The sequence below is a fragment of the Apteryx rowi genome, unplaced genomic scaffold (genome assembly GCF_003343035.1).
Source record: "Apteryx rowi isolate R43461 unplaced genomic scaffold, aptRow1 scaffold_394, whole genome shotgun sequence".
In the NCBI taxonomy this organism is placed as follows: Eukaryota; Metazoa; Chordata; class Aves; order Apterygiformes; family Apterygidae; genus Apteryx; species Apteryx rowi.
In genome coordinates, this window is record NW_020450463.1 from 442164 (window position 1) to 457094 (window position 14931).

The window sequence follows — 14931 nt, forward strand, 5'->3', positions numbered from 1 at the left end:
ATAAGGACAGATGTTATATGACGGGATACCCATCTGTCACATAAGAGGAATGTTTCCTTTCTGGTTATGTGATGGTTGCATCTGTGGTCATATAACTACAGTGTCTAGTCTGTGCCCAGATATACTGCTAGCACTTTCCATCTTGTGACTAGAACTGCCCAACTGTTGATCATCTGAAAAGGTGCACAGAACAATTCGTCATGTGAAAGGACACTTGCTACTTCCTTCATGTGGTAGATTCATGTCCTTTTGTGTGACTGAGGTACCTACCAGCTGCAGGCAATGGCTTGTGATCTTCCAGAGCATGTAATCTGGTCTGATGGGTTTTCTGGAAACGAGAGGCTGAGAGCTATATCGCTATTCAGACAGTCTGAAGATTGGTCACCTCCATACTTTGAAATTATGAGTTGTAACTGGATTTCTTTTACAGTGGCAGCCCTCGCCTTTTCACATGGGCCTTTTTGTTCTGCCTGTGTTCCAGACTGACTTCGATACAAGCCCATCCTGAATTGAAAACTGTGCGATCACAGTGGGATAGTAATTTACCCACGCTGATGCGTCTTTCTGAAGGGCTGATCTTAGGTTTTTGAGCCCACCATCACATTAATCGAGTTGTGAGGCTCTTTTGAAGTTAACTTACACCTAAGCAGTTTTGAAATCAGGCAGCAGTTTGGATCYGTTTATCTGTGTAGCTTTGTCAGTAATTGAGTCAAAGTAGAGATTTTACTCTATTATTAATAAAAGTTGGCTTTTTGTAGATTTGTTTTGGCACTTTGTCTTTATGAACTCCTATTTTGTAGTATAGTTTGATTGATACATAGTTATTTATTAGCAGCCTATACTACCTGGTTCATTATTCTTATCAAAGCTTTCATTTTACTAGTTGATCCGAGAAGCTCAGAGGACAGCACCAAGTATAATTTATATTCCACATATCCATTTATGGTGGGAGACAGTTGGAGTTGCATTGAAAGCTACTTTTACAACATTGTTACAGAACATTCCAACATTTGCTCCAATTTTGTTGCTTGCAACATCAGATGTCTGTCACGCAGATCTCCCAAAAGAGGTATTTCTATCAGTACTTTTCCTACTTTTGTTCAGTTTCATTTTAATTTATGAATCCTTTAAGCATCTCAGTACTGTGCTCTCTTAAGAAAATGGATACGTTTATTACTTAGGAGACCCTACTGAATCTCTTAAGCTTGCTTAGACAGAAAACAGTACTGAAAACATTTGTCTAAACGTCAAGAGATTCACTTCAACCCAGCCTTCCCCCCYTCTCCACAGGCACACTTATTAGACAGATCTATACCTTTACTTAAGAGAATAATTCCAGTGATTTCAAGCTGGTTATTTATGTACTTAGTCAATCGTATGCAGTGCTTGCAATGCAAATGGCAAAAAAGATTTTTACTGAAAACACTTCTTTTGGCAGTCTGTCCTTTCAAAATGTGGTTGTTAAGATGTTAATAATGGAAATAGATTTAAAATTTCAATGCCTTACCAAAAATTTCAGTTTCTTTCTTTGTACAGGCCAAAGCTTTAAAAATTAGAAGGCTAAGTTCCAACTTCTGTTTCAGTAACTTTGAAATCAGTGTCGTTGTCTTCCCAAACAAACTTCAGTAAGAGTATATCCTTAACTTTTTAGACTTCTGAGAGTCTGCACTAAAGTAAGATGTTTAAAATATGAAATAGGCTGTTCTCGTTCTGATTATTTTGTCTCAATTATGCGGAAAAAATCTGAACTGGATGTGTTTATCATCAAATGATTTCAAAGTGCTTAGCTTAGAATTTCCACAGAAGCTTTCATACTGTTAATAAATTCCTTCTAAAATAAATATTGAAATTCCTCCCCCTCCTTTTGCTAGTAGAAATTGAAAAATGGAATGAAACTTGGAAGCATGCAACCTCAGAAACTCTAATTTAAAAAACAAACACACACACACTTATCTGCTGAACCTTGCCTGTTCCCTCTGAGGCTGCTTATAAAGGTTCAAACCGAAGGCCAGCAAGGCAAGTAAATACAAAGGAAGCGAACTCAGAGGTGGTAAATGTCATCACACTATCAGTGTATCATATAGTCCCTTCATTGAGCTTAAATTCTAGAGGTTTTCCTTAAAGAAGATATTTTATTTGCCATCCTAACCTAAGGAAATCTAGCCTTTTAACACCAGGAAGATAACTTGCCRCTGTTTTTCTTATTCAGATCATTATTTAGCTTAATTTTAAAAAGTATTCATCTTTTTGGAGTAGAATATGAATTTCTGTGGTCTTGTATCTGAAATGTCTTCCTTCTTATGCCTTAGATACAAGATTTGTTTATTAATGATTATGGAGAAGTTTTCAACATCCGGTTGCCTAGTAAGGAAGAAAGAAGAAAGTTTTTTGAGGACTTAATTGTAAATCAAGCTGCTAAACCTCCTGCATCAAAAAAGAAAGCAGGTAAGGATATTCTACAAATAAAACTTTGCTAAGTGTATGTTAACAGCCGTACAGTATTTGTTTTGGTAATAGATTTTCTATCAATAATTTTTTGTACGCTTGTATTTGAGTACCATAAATTGGGTAAACTTTTGCGGTTAACTTAAGTTTGGCAGGCCCTGGAAGTACTGCCTGTGGCACCRCCACCTGAGCCTCGACAGCTAACAGAGGAAGAAATAAAACAGTTGGAGGAGCAAGAGGAGGATACACTTCGTGAACTTAGGATTTTCTTAAGGGATGTTACTCACAGACTTGCTGTTGACAGACGTTTCAGGGTCTTCACAAAGCCTGTTGACCTAGAGGAGGTAAATTAGTGTTGATCTGTAATACTGTTTTGTCTATGTGTATTTATAATTGCCCAGTGTTTGTGTGTTCTTTAGAGAAAGGCTTATCTTTGTTTTTAGCTAATAGGTACTAATAGGACTTTTTCAAGGAGCAGAAAGTGTGTTTTGCATTTAGTTTTGCTGTCTCCTTGAGGCTCTTAAATGTCCCTTTTTTGAGTAGTCACTGAAAGCCCTGGTGTCCTTCTAGAAAGTCAGACCAGATACCACCACAGTTTGCTTGTGAAAAGGCTTTGATATGTAGGCCTATTACGACTCTGAAAAGCATAGAGATCTCTTTCTTTATAATTATAAACAATATTTATAGGGCTGTTTTAATAAAGCCTAAAGCTCTTGCTACGTTTTTGTAGACTGTCAATGGTTTCTATGGGAACAGGAGTAGCAGCAGCTGTTTGCAAAATAAATTTTAAGATTCTATTCTCCATTTTATCTGTGGCTCCCCAGTATAAGATCAACCATAAATGACGTGTGGTTTCATCTTTCTCCAAAATACTTCATAAATCCCTTTTTTTTCCCTCATTTAATTTACTGAATAAGTTTTTTAAGCTGGGGCATTTACTTCAAAGTCAGCTGTAACTTTAATATAGCTGTGTATCAGCAAGGTCCTGATCCCCTTCGCATCTGCTGACTTGTCTTTCCCTTTCCTTCCAGGTTTTTGAGGTGTGAATAATCTAAACAAATATAGGTGTCCTTATCTAAATTAGTCTTTAGGCTCCTCTTATGGTCTGAGTAAAGAAATAGGCACCTCTGGTCCAGATATCTCATCCTAAAGGAGATGCCTAGAATAGATACTTCAAAGGTGCAATTCGTGCAGCCTATTTCTTGCCAAGAACAGAGACGATCTCGGGTGGCTTACTCAAATGTATTTATTGTGATTTTTCTGAAGATAAGTGAAATGAATCCTACTCTACATGTCTGTTCCCTTCTCTGTCCCACACATGCTTCTGACCTTCCTGCTTCTTTTCTTTTCCCTTCCAGTCTGTCTCTTCAAAGCCAGTTGAAAGAACTCTTCCATTTTCAAGAAGCTAACTGGTTAATTCCGTCATCTTCTGATGTGTCACAAATATTCAGGCTTTTTAAGAAGTCATTTATTTGAATTTATTAAAATAATGAATTTTGGTAGATACTGTGTAAGTCTAATAAAATCTCTGAACACATATATTTAATTTGTAGGTACCTGATTATGTCACAGTTATTAAACAGCCAATGGATCTTTCAACAGTTCTCTCTAAAATTGACTTGCACCAATATCTAACTGCAGGAGATTTTCTGAAAGATATTGATCTAATCTGTAGCAATGCCTTAGAATACAACCCAGATAGAGATCCTGGAGGTGAGGATGTGTCTTTATCCCTAATTTAGACAACTTTTAAAATGTATAGATTGATGAATGTTGTCTGTGGACAATGGACTTTGGATTGGATCACTTTAAACATCCACAGAGAGCATTTCTTGCCAGTTTGTAAAAATATTGTAGCATTAAACTACTTGGGGATGAAATTATGTGTTATCAGTGCTAATTAATAAGTAGTACCTCTGCCTTGATTATTAACTTTTATGTTGTTATGCTAAAAATATTCACTGAAATAACTTGCAGAACCTACCTGTGAAAAGAGCTAATCTTTTCTATATGGTCAAAATAAAGGATTTCACCAGCTGGTAGAAAATATTCAGTTCTGACTGTAAAATTTCAGATCGTCTCATTAGACACAGAGCTTGTACTCTGAGAGATACTGCATATGCCATAGTGAAGGAAGAAATGGATGAAGATTTTGAACAACTTTGTGAAGAAATTCAAGAATCTCGTAAGAAAAGAGGTGTGTGTTTTAATCCTAAGAATTTTAAGACTTGTCTCAGTATTTGTAACCAGAAATGCAAGACAGTTCTTTGCTATCTGTTTTTTATTGGAAGGCTGCAGCTCTTCAAAGTATGCTCCATCTTACTACTATGTGATGCCAAAGCAGGACTCTGTTTCTGGGTGTAAGAAAACAGATCACAAGTGTAATGAAAGAGCAAAGATGCCAGTGCCGCCTGTGGATTCCAGTACACCTCTGTCTAATGGCAAGTTGCTTTTTCTTTTCTTTTCTTTTTCCCACCTCCTCTCCAGACTTTCTGGGTGAATTTGTTAATGCCATTGATTATTCTTGCGACGTAACAGGTTTCTGTGATGCCTGGTTCTTTATGCCAGAAGCATTGCATTTTTGAATTTGCTTCAAAATGTGAGGTAAATCCAGAGGACATTCATTCAACAGGGTTATGAATTCAAGTCCAAGTGCAGTGGTTTACATTGTAAAACACTGTCCTTAATGATCCAGCTGATGTTTAACGGTTCCCTAAATGGCTATCTCTTGAAATAGAAAATGTTGTATGTGGCAGTTTCTGAATATTCAAGTTATCCTAATTAAAGGAAACAGTATGTTTTTTTTCCTTTTCCTTTCCTTCTTTCCTTCCTTCCTCCTTCTCCCATGCCAAAAATAGCAATGCCTCTTACTGTGATTTCCAGCTGAAAGGATTAGACCTGCAAAATAAAGGGGGGAAAAACAGGGGAGCAAGAGTAATAAGATATGTGAAGGGGAGATCATGATTTCTTCACTGTCCTCTTTTCCTGCAAGACGAGTGTGAAGGAACAAATGGACTTGGTTTTCTTTCAACTAAAGTGTGTGATATGGTGTGAAGCTTACTGGTCTCGATGGTGCAGTGGAAATTTTGCCGTGGACTTCATCCATATGTTTTGTGCAGTATTCCATGAATAGAAAGAATGGTGGGTTTTTCTGGAAGGCATAAATGCAAAGATTGTTTAAAACAAGGTTACCTGAATCAGAAAACATATGAGGGGTAATCTTCACTGACAATTTTCTTTATCCTTCAAATGTTCCCTTGAAATGGTCTCTTTTTAACTCTTCCCAACGTGTATTCAGCTTTTGACGCTTACTGGTTTTATAACAGATTTGAAGAAGAGCTTGTCTCCAAAGGCTTTTCTGCTATTCATTTGTATTAGTTCATGTAATAAGACAGTAAGCAACTTTACCTAATAGACAGAAAATATGATCGCAAAGCAAGGCTAAAGCAGGAATTTTCTGCCCATAAAATCTTGCAGTTGCTTGTTCTGTGAATGAAATTATGTAATTGGCTTTTTAAAATCTAATAGCAAATTGTCCACATTAACTTGCAACCCTCTCTTTAGACTTACATATGTTGTGAGACAGCACGATAGTACTTCAGTTCCTTTGATTGTCTTCCTTGTATTTCAAGTAAGTTAAGAATGCTAGATTTTGAAGAAGGAACTGCTTTGGTAATGTTTTGGGTTGTTTTTTCTAATATCTTATTGCAGCTGTGTCAAAAAGAAAACGTAGAAAGAACAAATGGTCTTCAGGTAGTATAACAAAGAGGAGAAAGATTTTTCAGTTCAATAAAGAGAATAAAATTCCGGAAGAAGACCAAGATGAAGTAGAGAGTGGTGCAGAAGAGATTCTGGAAAACGATGTTTCTAACATGGATCAAACCGAAGTTGAGTTCATACAAGATTCTTGTGTGGAAGAAAGTGAAAATGTTCTTCAAGAACGACAGACAAATGGCTATGAAAATAAATCTGAGGCAGAAAATGAGAGAGCTGTCTTTGAGACTAAATCTGGTTCTGAAAAGGAGAGTGCCAAGTTTCCTGGATGTTTGGAGCTAAAAAAGAGAAGCGAAGCTTCTGATTCACAAATAACACAAAGTTTTGAAGAGGGCAATTCAAATGGTAAGTGAAAGGTCCACCAGGCCGTTTAGCTCCTTTTTGTTGTTGAGGGGATTACACTATTTATTAGTGTTAGCCTTCTTTAATTTCATTCTGTTATTTCTGTTATATTTTCCTTTAAAAATCAGCACACGGTGTTTCTTCTGTAATGATGCTGTCCCTCTAATTATGCTAGTAAACTCCTAAGCTGCTGTTCTTTCGATTCTGAAGTCAGTTTTTGTAATTCTATCTCCTTGAAAAACAAGTCATTTGCTTTCTTTTATTGTATGAGCATCTTTCTGATAATGAGCAGCTTAAGATAAAAAGCTGTATCTCAAGCTGCGTAGATCCAGTCRCATGTGGCAGAGATGACTTATGTCCTCGTGCTTGCTTCTAATGTAAGACGTGTTTCCTAACCTTCACCTTCCTTAAGTGTGCGATGCTGTAATGGCAACACATGACTAATTTTTTTTCTGCCTTTACCCTGCCTTTTTTCACTGGTACTGCTTTTTATCTCAGTTCCTAATTTTTATGGAGCAGTGACTTTTGCTGGAAAGAAAGTAGTAGCCAGGTATTTCTCAGTGAAAAAATTACAGTTCTGTCTCGCAGTAGAGAGAAATTGTATACCGGTTGTGGGATAGCTGATTGATGCTATATTCCAGATAAACAAAAATCATGACTTAAGAAATTTGTTTCATTCCAGATACTTGTGTACTTCATATGACTCGGGCTAGACGTTCTCAGGTAGAACAGCAACAGCTTATGAGTGTCGAGAAAGCTATGGAAATTCTCGCAGAGCCAGCTTCCCCCCTTATTGTGGATTACAAAGATCTTAAGGTATGTCTGTTTTCACTTTTCTTAATACCAAAGTAGGAAGTTTTCTTGCTACAGGTGTAATTGTAAATTAAGGCAGTTATCAACCAATGCCAATTAAAACAATTTATTGGAAGAATATATAGGTTGTGAAATAATTCTGTCTATAATGGACTATATGTGGCTGTTTTGTTTCCACACCTGATACAGATTGCTGTGAACTGCTGTTCTTGCTTTTGGTGAACTTCTAGGAGACCAGATTCTCTTGCTAATCTTTAATTTAGAAAGGGCTTGTTGAATTTTAAAATACTCAACTAACAGACAGCTGGTACTGTTGGTTATTAACATCGTCTTCACAGTTTTTAGATGGGTCTGGGTTTTCACATACTTTGATGTATTAGAAACAGGCAAAGGACTTTTATTTCTAGCAGTGATGATTTTAAACCTGAAGTTAGCGGTCTTAATTGGCATAAAGCTAATCATGGGTAAAATATCTTTTTTTTTCCCCTGAAATTCTTTAAAAATGTAGCGTTCCAATTTTACATTGGTACTACTACAGTGTAATAAGGGTTTGCTAGTCCCTCATAGAAGGGAAGTTGTTATCCTCTGCTACGGTTGCAGAAGTGGTTAAAAATGGGCCTAGCTGCAGGAGATAAAGGGGGCTCCTTTGCTTGCATTGGGGAGGGTGGAAAAGGACCTGAAGTTCATGGGACACTGGAATGAGCATCTCAAAGTTAGGAAAACTGCCAAGTAGGAGTGCGGGAGGCAGGCCCAAAACAGAGAAGGGCTGTTGTCTCCCTGCTGTGARAAGGGAGTATTTATTACGTGGATGTTTCCCCTGTGTGGGGAGAATGTGACCAGACAGGAATGCTGTTTGGTGAAGAGGCTTGTAAACATAGTTTTTTCTCACATCTTTAGGCAGTGGYCTAATTTGCAGTGACGAAACTAACTTTAAACTTGGCTTCCTAAGGAAACAAATTTTAAACTTTTCTCCTGTTCATGGCTGTCTGTGTATGTCGGGAAGCCATGTAGGTTTTTCTCAGAGTCGGGACACTAGTAGCATGTGCTCCTAAGGTACTGCTCTCTGGAGAAACTGTACAGTAGAGCACTTATAGATGTTTCAGCTGTGGGGAGAGCTACAGTCGTCATGAGTTGTCAGTTGCGAAACACGGATTTTCTAGAAACCCTATTTCATTAATATTGGTGCTATTGGAACTAGCTACTCATATAGGGAATCCTTTTCGGAACTTAGCTGCCTTGAATAAGCCAAGTGAACTTCTGCCTAGGGTTTCTTTGGGAGTTGGTTGTTAGTTAATAGGCCTGGAACTTGAGGAACACGTTAAAGAGCATGCAGCCACCTGTATGGCAGCAATTAGGAGCAGTTTCACCAGGGAGCTTGGCCGTACGTACTTCTCACATCCCTCACTTGCTGTCTGCAGCAACCGAAAGCGCTCTAGGTTTTTTGTTTTGTTTTGCCTGTGTGTTGTGTATTGCCAATGTCCCAGCTGATGAGCTTTTTCAAAGGAAGAATAACAAGAAAAATCTTACCTCTTTTGGGGAGACAGGCGCTGCTGTGGCTCTGGACTTTGTCTTGTCTTTGGCATTTTGTGCTACTGTGAAGCAAACCAAACAAATACACACAAGACTGAAGGGCTGAAGTGGTTCTCATTTTCTACTAGCTCACAAAGTTCTCTGGGCTATTTATGCTACCTGCTCACTGACTGTCACAGAGCTATTTGCTGGTTTTCATTAGGATGAATAATAGGTCCAAGATGCCTCAAGTTCATCAGCTGCCTTCTGATTGCAGCATGAGCTGCTTGAAAAGATTACAGATTCCTTTATAGTGGTTTTGACCACCTCATATCTGATGGTTAAGTTTCTTCTATTGATTGTCACTCAGCCACTTTCAGTCAAATAGATTAGTTAGCAACTACGTGTTTATGGTAACGGCCTTTTGGACTGAAATGAAGTTGATGGGAATACTCGCATGGACATTTTTTCCACTGATCTGAGGGAAGCAGATTTTGATGGGCAGTTGTGGGCAGTATTTTCATTTGGTGTGGTTGCTGTCTTAAGGTACATTTTGACAGCCTCACACCATACACAGATACTGAACAGCTCTGGCAGGGGAAGAAGGTGCTGCCACTAGCTTGTCACAATTGCTTTGCTGGAGATTATCACCTCCACATCTTTGGCAACAGAAAGGACTGTGTGAGAGACTGGTAATCTGCTACAGGCAAAGTCACTCTGCTCCTTTATCCACCCACCTCTTTAAGGGTAGGTTTTAGCTAACTGATCTAACTTTGCTTCCTGATCTGCTTCAGGCACTTGAGCAGACTGTTCCGCCAGCAAAGTTGTAGGCATGGTAAACATTCAGCTAATGGGTAAAGATAATCATGTAAGGATGCTACCGTTTCCAGCCTAGCACAGCTGGATCTAGAAGATCCTTAGCCTGCCTTCCAGACATTCATTTTGCAGTRCCCTACACTGCAGCACCAGCTTCCTTAATGAAATGCAACAGTGGCTTTGCGTGGGCAGCAGCTATTCTACAAACTTGACCATATCATTTCCTGCTGTTCTGGAAGGAGTTGATTTGCAATTATTCTTGTTCATGTAATAGACTGATTAGTAATACAGTATTATCTGGAATTTAAGCCACCCTTTTTCTCTGAAGTATGAAAAATTTACTCATTTTCCCCCAATGAAATCTGGTGTGATACTTAATCTGTTCTCCAAAGTGTTACTCMTATTTTATTTAACAATATAAGAAAGTAGGATGTCAGTTGTGTTGTACTGTTATCGTTTAGCTTCTGAAAACTTAAAGAGCCTTTTCAGAAGATCTCATGCTATTTTAAACTTGTCTCCATTTTTTCTTCAGCAACTGCTGAATTTTGTCAGTGAGATAACTAAGAACTTCAATATATTTCACTTGGAAAAATTATATGCTGTGCTCAGTCAGTGTATTTACCGACACCGGAAAGATTATGACAAAACCGAATTAGTAAAGGTAATTTTTTATATATATATTATTTTTATATATAGTATTCTATCACTGTTATACAGTATGCATGCATTCTGGATATCATGTTTATTTAATATTAATTGCTTTACTGCTTAGTTGTTGGTGTTGTAAGACTTGTTCATTTTCGTCTGGAAGACATTTATCCATATTGCAAAACCATTGTTGTATTTGGCATAATTATTTGCAGTTTCAGCAGGAAAAAGGTTGAAGACAATAGTTCCACCCACACAACTCCTTCAAAGCAGTTAACCTTAGAGTCTGTGAATAGCTTTTCTCTCTTTTTTTTTTTTCCTTCTCTCTCTCCTTAGGGATGGGGGGGGCCATGAAAGGGGGGTGCTGTTCTCGGTCTGTCGCTTCCTCTTTCTCCCCCTACAGGCAGTCCAACATGGTAATGCTTAGTTATTCCTTTCTTCAACAGTTTTAAAGTAAGTATGAAACATAACAGGAGTTTGAGATTTTTCTTTTAGTTCTCCCATAATCTCTTCTTAACTAGCAAGTTCAAGCATCTTTAATTTGACATAAAGGGAGATTTCTGCCTATGCAGGTTTTACAGTAATTATTCAGATTCTCTGCTCTCCTCCTGTAAAAGAAGATTTATGAGTTATCAGAATTCAGCAGAAGCCTTCAGGAGGCATCCCTGGTCCAAGTCAGGCACTGCCAGTATTGAGTTGGTTTAGATATGCTGGAAATTGAGTCTTCAGATCCAAGAGCTATGAACCCATTTGTCTCTGAGATGCTTGTGTGTGAGAATAGRTAAAATTCTGTCCTGCTGCAGTTTACCTTAACAAGAGGAAGTCTCTTCATTTAGGCACTGGGCATCTCGATCTCTTCTTTCACGTCTGATAAAGAGGTAGAACGGACGCTCTGTTCTGCTTGTGCAACAGTGAGGAGGATTATTTGGATTCAAGGAGGCCATGCCTGAGAAACGTGCCCTTCTCAGCTAGTATAATGTCGTGTATTAGCTTGAGAAGGGAATTTATTTATGTTATCCCAGGGCTCGTGAGCTTCTGGAACTTAAATTGTAATGCTCAAATTAATTGAATGTGACTGGATTTCTTTGTATTTTCCTTTTTTCTTTAGCTTTAAACACAGTCTTTCCTATTCTGAGTGTACTGTGCAAGTAGCTAAGGTAAATTAATTAATTGACGTACACAAAGTAACTTTTTCAGCTTTTAGTTGTGACTTCTCAGGAAGGATCTCCTCTTCCTAACTGTTGAAACAACTGTCAATACAGACTCTGTATCCTATTCTATTGTGGACGCATAGGGATGCCTCTGAAGCTACAGAGAATATAAAAACATTGTGATGACTTTAGCGCATGTTTTTGCTGAATATCACCAACAGTTGCATGTATTTACAGATTCTTTAACTTTGTATGAAGAAATAAACAGCAGGGTTCTTAAACTTTTATTCAGACTTATTGCTAGTTTGTCTTTTTTATTAGGAAATGAAGAAAGAAATTACAACCTTCCGTTGTGCACAGTAATGTGATCTTCAGAATACTTGATTTCTACTCCGTAATGTTTTGTTTTAATTGCATGCTGTTCTGTTATCTGTGTATAATTCAGTAAAGAGTACTTCTAAATATATATATTATATATACATATATAAAACAAATATATCTTAAAATATATTAAGAAAGCTCAAGTGAAGTCCTTTAACTGCTTTTATTTCACATTTTTGTCCTATACATATTGTATGATAAATAGTAAGCTTGGACAGAAAGATTGTAAATGATCTGTTGAGATCAGCGTGTTCAGCTTTCTTTTCCCATATGCATTGCCTTAAAGTCTTGTCTTCTTTTTATGTGACATATGTTTGTCATTGCCTTTTGGAACCTTGTAGATTTGAGCATCTTCCAGGTACTCTCAGTGCTTCTTTTAAAACAAAACATTGGAAAACTTGATAAACTTCTATCATCTTATTCCAACTTGTTAGAATATATTTTTCTGAAGTAATCTGTGGTGCTGTATATTCCATTGCGTATTACATAAACGCTTTAAAACAAATCTTATTGATACATGAAAAGTAAATCCTTAAGAAACCTCTTAATCCAGTTCAGAGGTAATTTTTTTAATCATCTGATAGCACCTCAAGTAGCTTTCATAGAACTAACAACCTAAAGAAAGTGTGTGGGAGGAACATTGTTTCCACAAACATAAGTATTTTTGCTATGACAGACTTTTGCTTAACTGTCCCGTCCCCCCCTCCCAAAAAAAAAAAAACACACACAACTTGAAACAGAAAGCAAGATTCTAAGGTAAAGTTTAGTCTTGCTTGTAATATCGACAATCTTCTTGATACTGCGGAATAGAATTTTAATATAAATTGTGAGTTGCAAGTGTAGGTGGCTTATAATTGAATTAAATTGTAAATAGTTTTCTGGTCTTCTGGAGAGAATTATGTTTCTGTATTACCTAAAACTGAATATATTATTGCTGATAAATATATTTAAATAATACTAAAGCAATACCCTTTATTGAAGATGGATACCTCTTCAAACCAGAAGGAAAAAAAATCTAAGTTAATTTGACAAAGTTATTTTTAAAAACAATTAAGATAGAGTCTAAATTTTTTTGAAAATGGAATTATATAACAAGCACAATAAAGTATGTGTATCATGTTGCTGTTGTGCATGTGATGTGACATAACACCCAGTGATACTGAATGCCTAACCGTGCAATCTCTGTATGTAAGTTTTAGTTTTCACGTCTTCTTTCTCTTTAACGTGTGTCCAAACATTTGTGTACTATGCAGAATTTTTCTTCCATCTGTATTGTTTGGATGTGTATTATTAAAAAGTGAATCATCATCTGAGTTTGTCTGTTTTAATCGTAGAATAATTTGAGCATTAAAAATCTTACTTTGAAGTCTTAAGACTCCTACTGGTATTTTAAGTGCAAGTACTTCATGTAAACAGTTTAACCCATTCTTGGTTTATCAGTTATGTGGCAAAGGGAAGCATGGGAGGAAGAAAAACCTATATTGAAGAATAAAGGAATCTATCTCATCTTGCCTTAGGCTGATCACCAACTTAGTTGGCTGCTGTCATAGATTGACAGGATTGGTCCGTATGGTTTGCTGATCTTCTCCAAGATGACTTTTTTTAAAATCCTGTGTAATAGGGGTGAAGCTGAGAAATCATGAGAAAGAAGCTTCTGAGAAGCTCGAAAGAGTACACACTGTGAAAATGCCCGTTTGTGTTTCTCTCCTTGTTTGCTTTAACTATACTGTCACCTTTCTCCTGTAGCTGGGTTCTGCAGGGCTAAGTTTGGGGGATGCTAGCTGGCACAGCAGAGCAAGCAAACATCAGTTCAGCTTCCTAGGCCAGTCTAGTAAGCTTCTTCCACCATGGAGACACGTGTCCTCCTATGCATAGTACACTACTCCCTTTTCTTAACAATTATTCTGTCATATAAAACATGTAACCTACCTGGCGCATGATTTGCCCTGATTTACCTAGAATAYAGCTCAGTTCAGATGTTTCCTTGGATGTGTCACAGATGCAAGCTTTGTCCAGGATTCACTTGTACATGGAAAATAAAATTTTCAGATTTCAAAAGTAGATGCATGTAAGTGAACAAAAAGCTGTATATTAGTGCTGTATCTGGACACGTTTGCATTCTGTGGACACCAGGAAGCTTTCATTGYATCTCCAGGGAGAGGAGAATTACTGAAGCAAAAACCCATTTCTTGCCACTTCAAGATGATGTTGAAAGCCTGACATCTAAAATGCACCTTTCACCAGGGAGTCGCTGTTAGCTAATTCTATGGTAACTAGGAAATTTCTTTCTTAAACTAAAAAAGAAGTGACAGCGTGGGAAACGGAGAGCCAGAAACAATCTTCTGATCAAAACTTTTGCTCTTCAGAGCTTCGGTTCAACTTCTTTGTACTGCTAGTCTCAAGAGGAAACAGTACCTATATTGTTTAAAAAATTTATATGTATAAATGTGTAAATCTCAGTGATCTTCCCTGAATGACTTGAGGTTGGTGTTGATGGTTCCTAAAAGTCACTTTTTTTTTCCCCTACCTCGGGAAACCTTACCAGATTTTAGTGTCTGACCCGAAGCTGCAAACCACTGCTAAAAAATAGAATGTAGAAACACAATGTTTCAAGAAAGACGTATGGCGGAGTTAAAACTAAATCCTGACTAAACCACTGAGGTATGTCTTAACCGCAGCGGTCCCCTTTCTCTCAGCTCTCATAGTAGGTGCTTAAAAAAGGGGGAGGGGGAGCGTTGGCTTTGTAGTTTTTTTCCTCCAAAACCTTTAATTCTGTGCTAGTTCGTTAAAGTCCGGGGTGGCGGTTCGGGGCCCTGTGCTAACTCCCTTCTTTGGTGACAGACGCCGGGTAACTCATGCACTTTGCAGCGGAGGGGAAGCCATGAGGTTAAAGCCTATGCTATCCCTAAAAATTACGCACATACCAGATGCAGATCCCTGCCGTGCCTCTGCATACAGAAATCCCGGTCAGAGGGGGCCGGAGCTGCTGCTGCTGCTCCAGCAGCGCCGCGCTGAGGCTTCTTCCCCTCTCCCGTCCCCGAGGCACCGCGCC

General features: G+C 37.8%; 1 protein-coding gene and 1 long non-coding RNA gene across 10 annotated transcripts in view; one reads left to right on the forward strand and one right to left on the reverse strand.

Moving 5' to 3' along the window:
- The window catches only part of ATAD2 (ATPase family, AAA domain containing 2), a 38788-nt gene extending 25601 nt beyond the window's left edge, over positions 1-13187 (forward strand). For 2 of the 9 annotated variants that reach the window (XM_026074670.1, XM_026074676.1), the window contains exons 19-28: positions 884-1069; positions 2310-2445; positions 2593-2789; positions 3999-4158; positions 4520-4642; positions 4737-4886; positions 6157-6564; positions 7244-7377; positions 10232-10360; positions 11820-13187. In XM_026074670.1, the coding sequence (XP_025930455.1) occupies positions 884-1069; positions 2310-2445; positions 2593-2789; positions 3999-4158; positions 4520-4642; positions 4737-4886; positions 6157-6564; positions 7244-7377; positions 10232-10360; positions 11820-11861 (1665 nt within the window). In that variant the 3' untranslated portion in view covers positions 11862-13187. The other 7 variants (XM_026074672.1, XM_026074673.1, XM_026074675.1 and 4 more) reach the window with 7 other exon arrangements.
- Positions 1077-14913, reverse strand: LOC112970373. Its single transcript, XR_003254975.1, has 4 exons — positions 14804-14913; positions 8902-8966; positions 2733-2780; positions 1077-2361 (listed from the first exon to the last, which is right to left on the reverse strand). It is a non-coding gene; the product is annotated as an uncharacterized LOC112970373 (long non-coding RNA).
- Between the last annotated feature and the right edge of the window lie 18 nt (positions 14914-14931).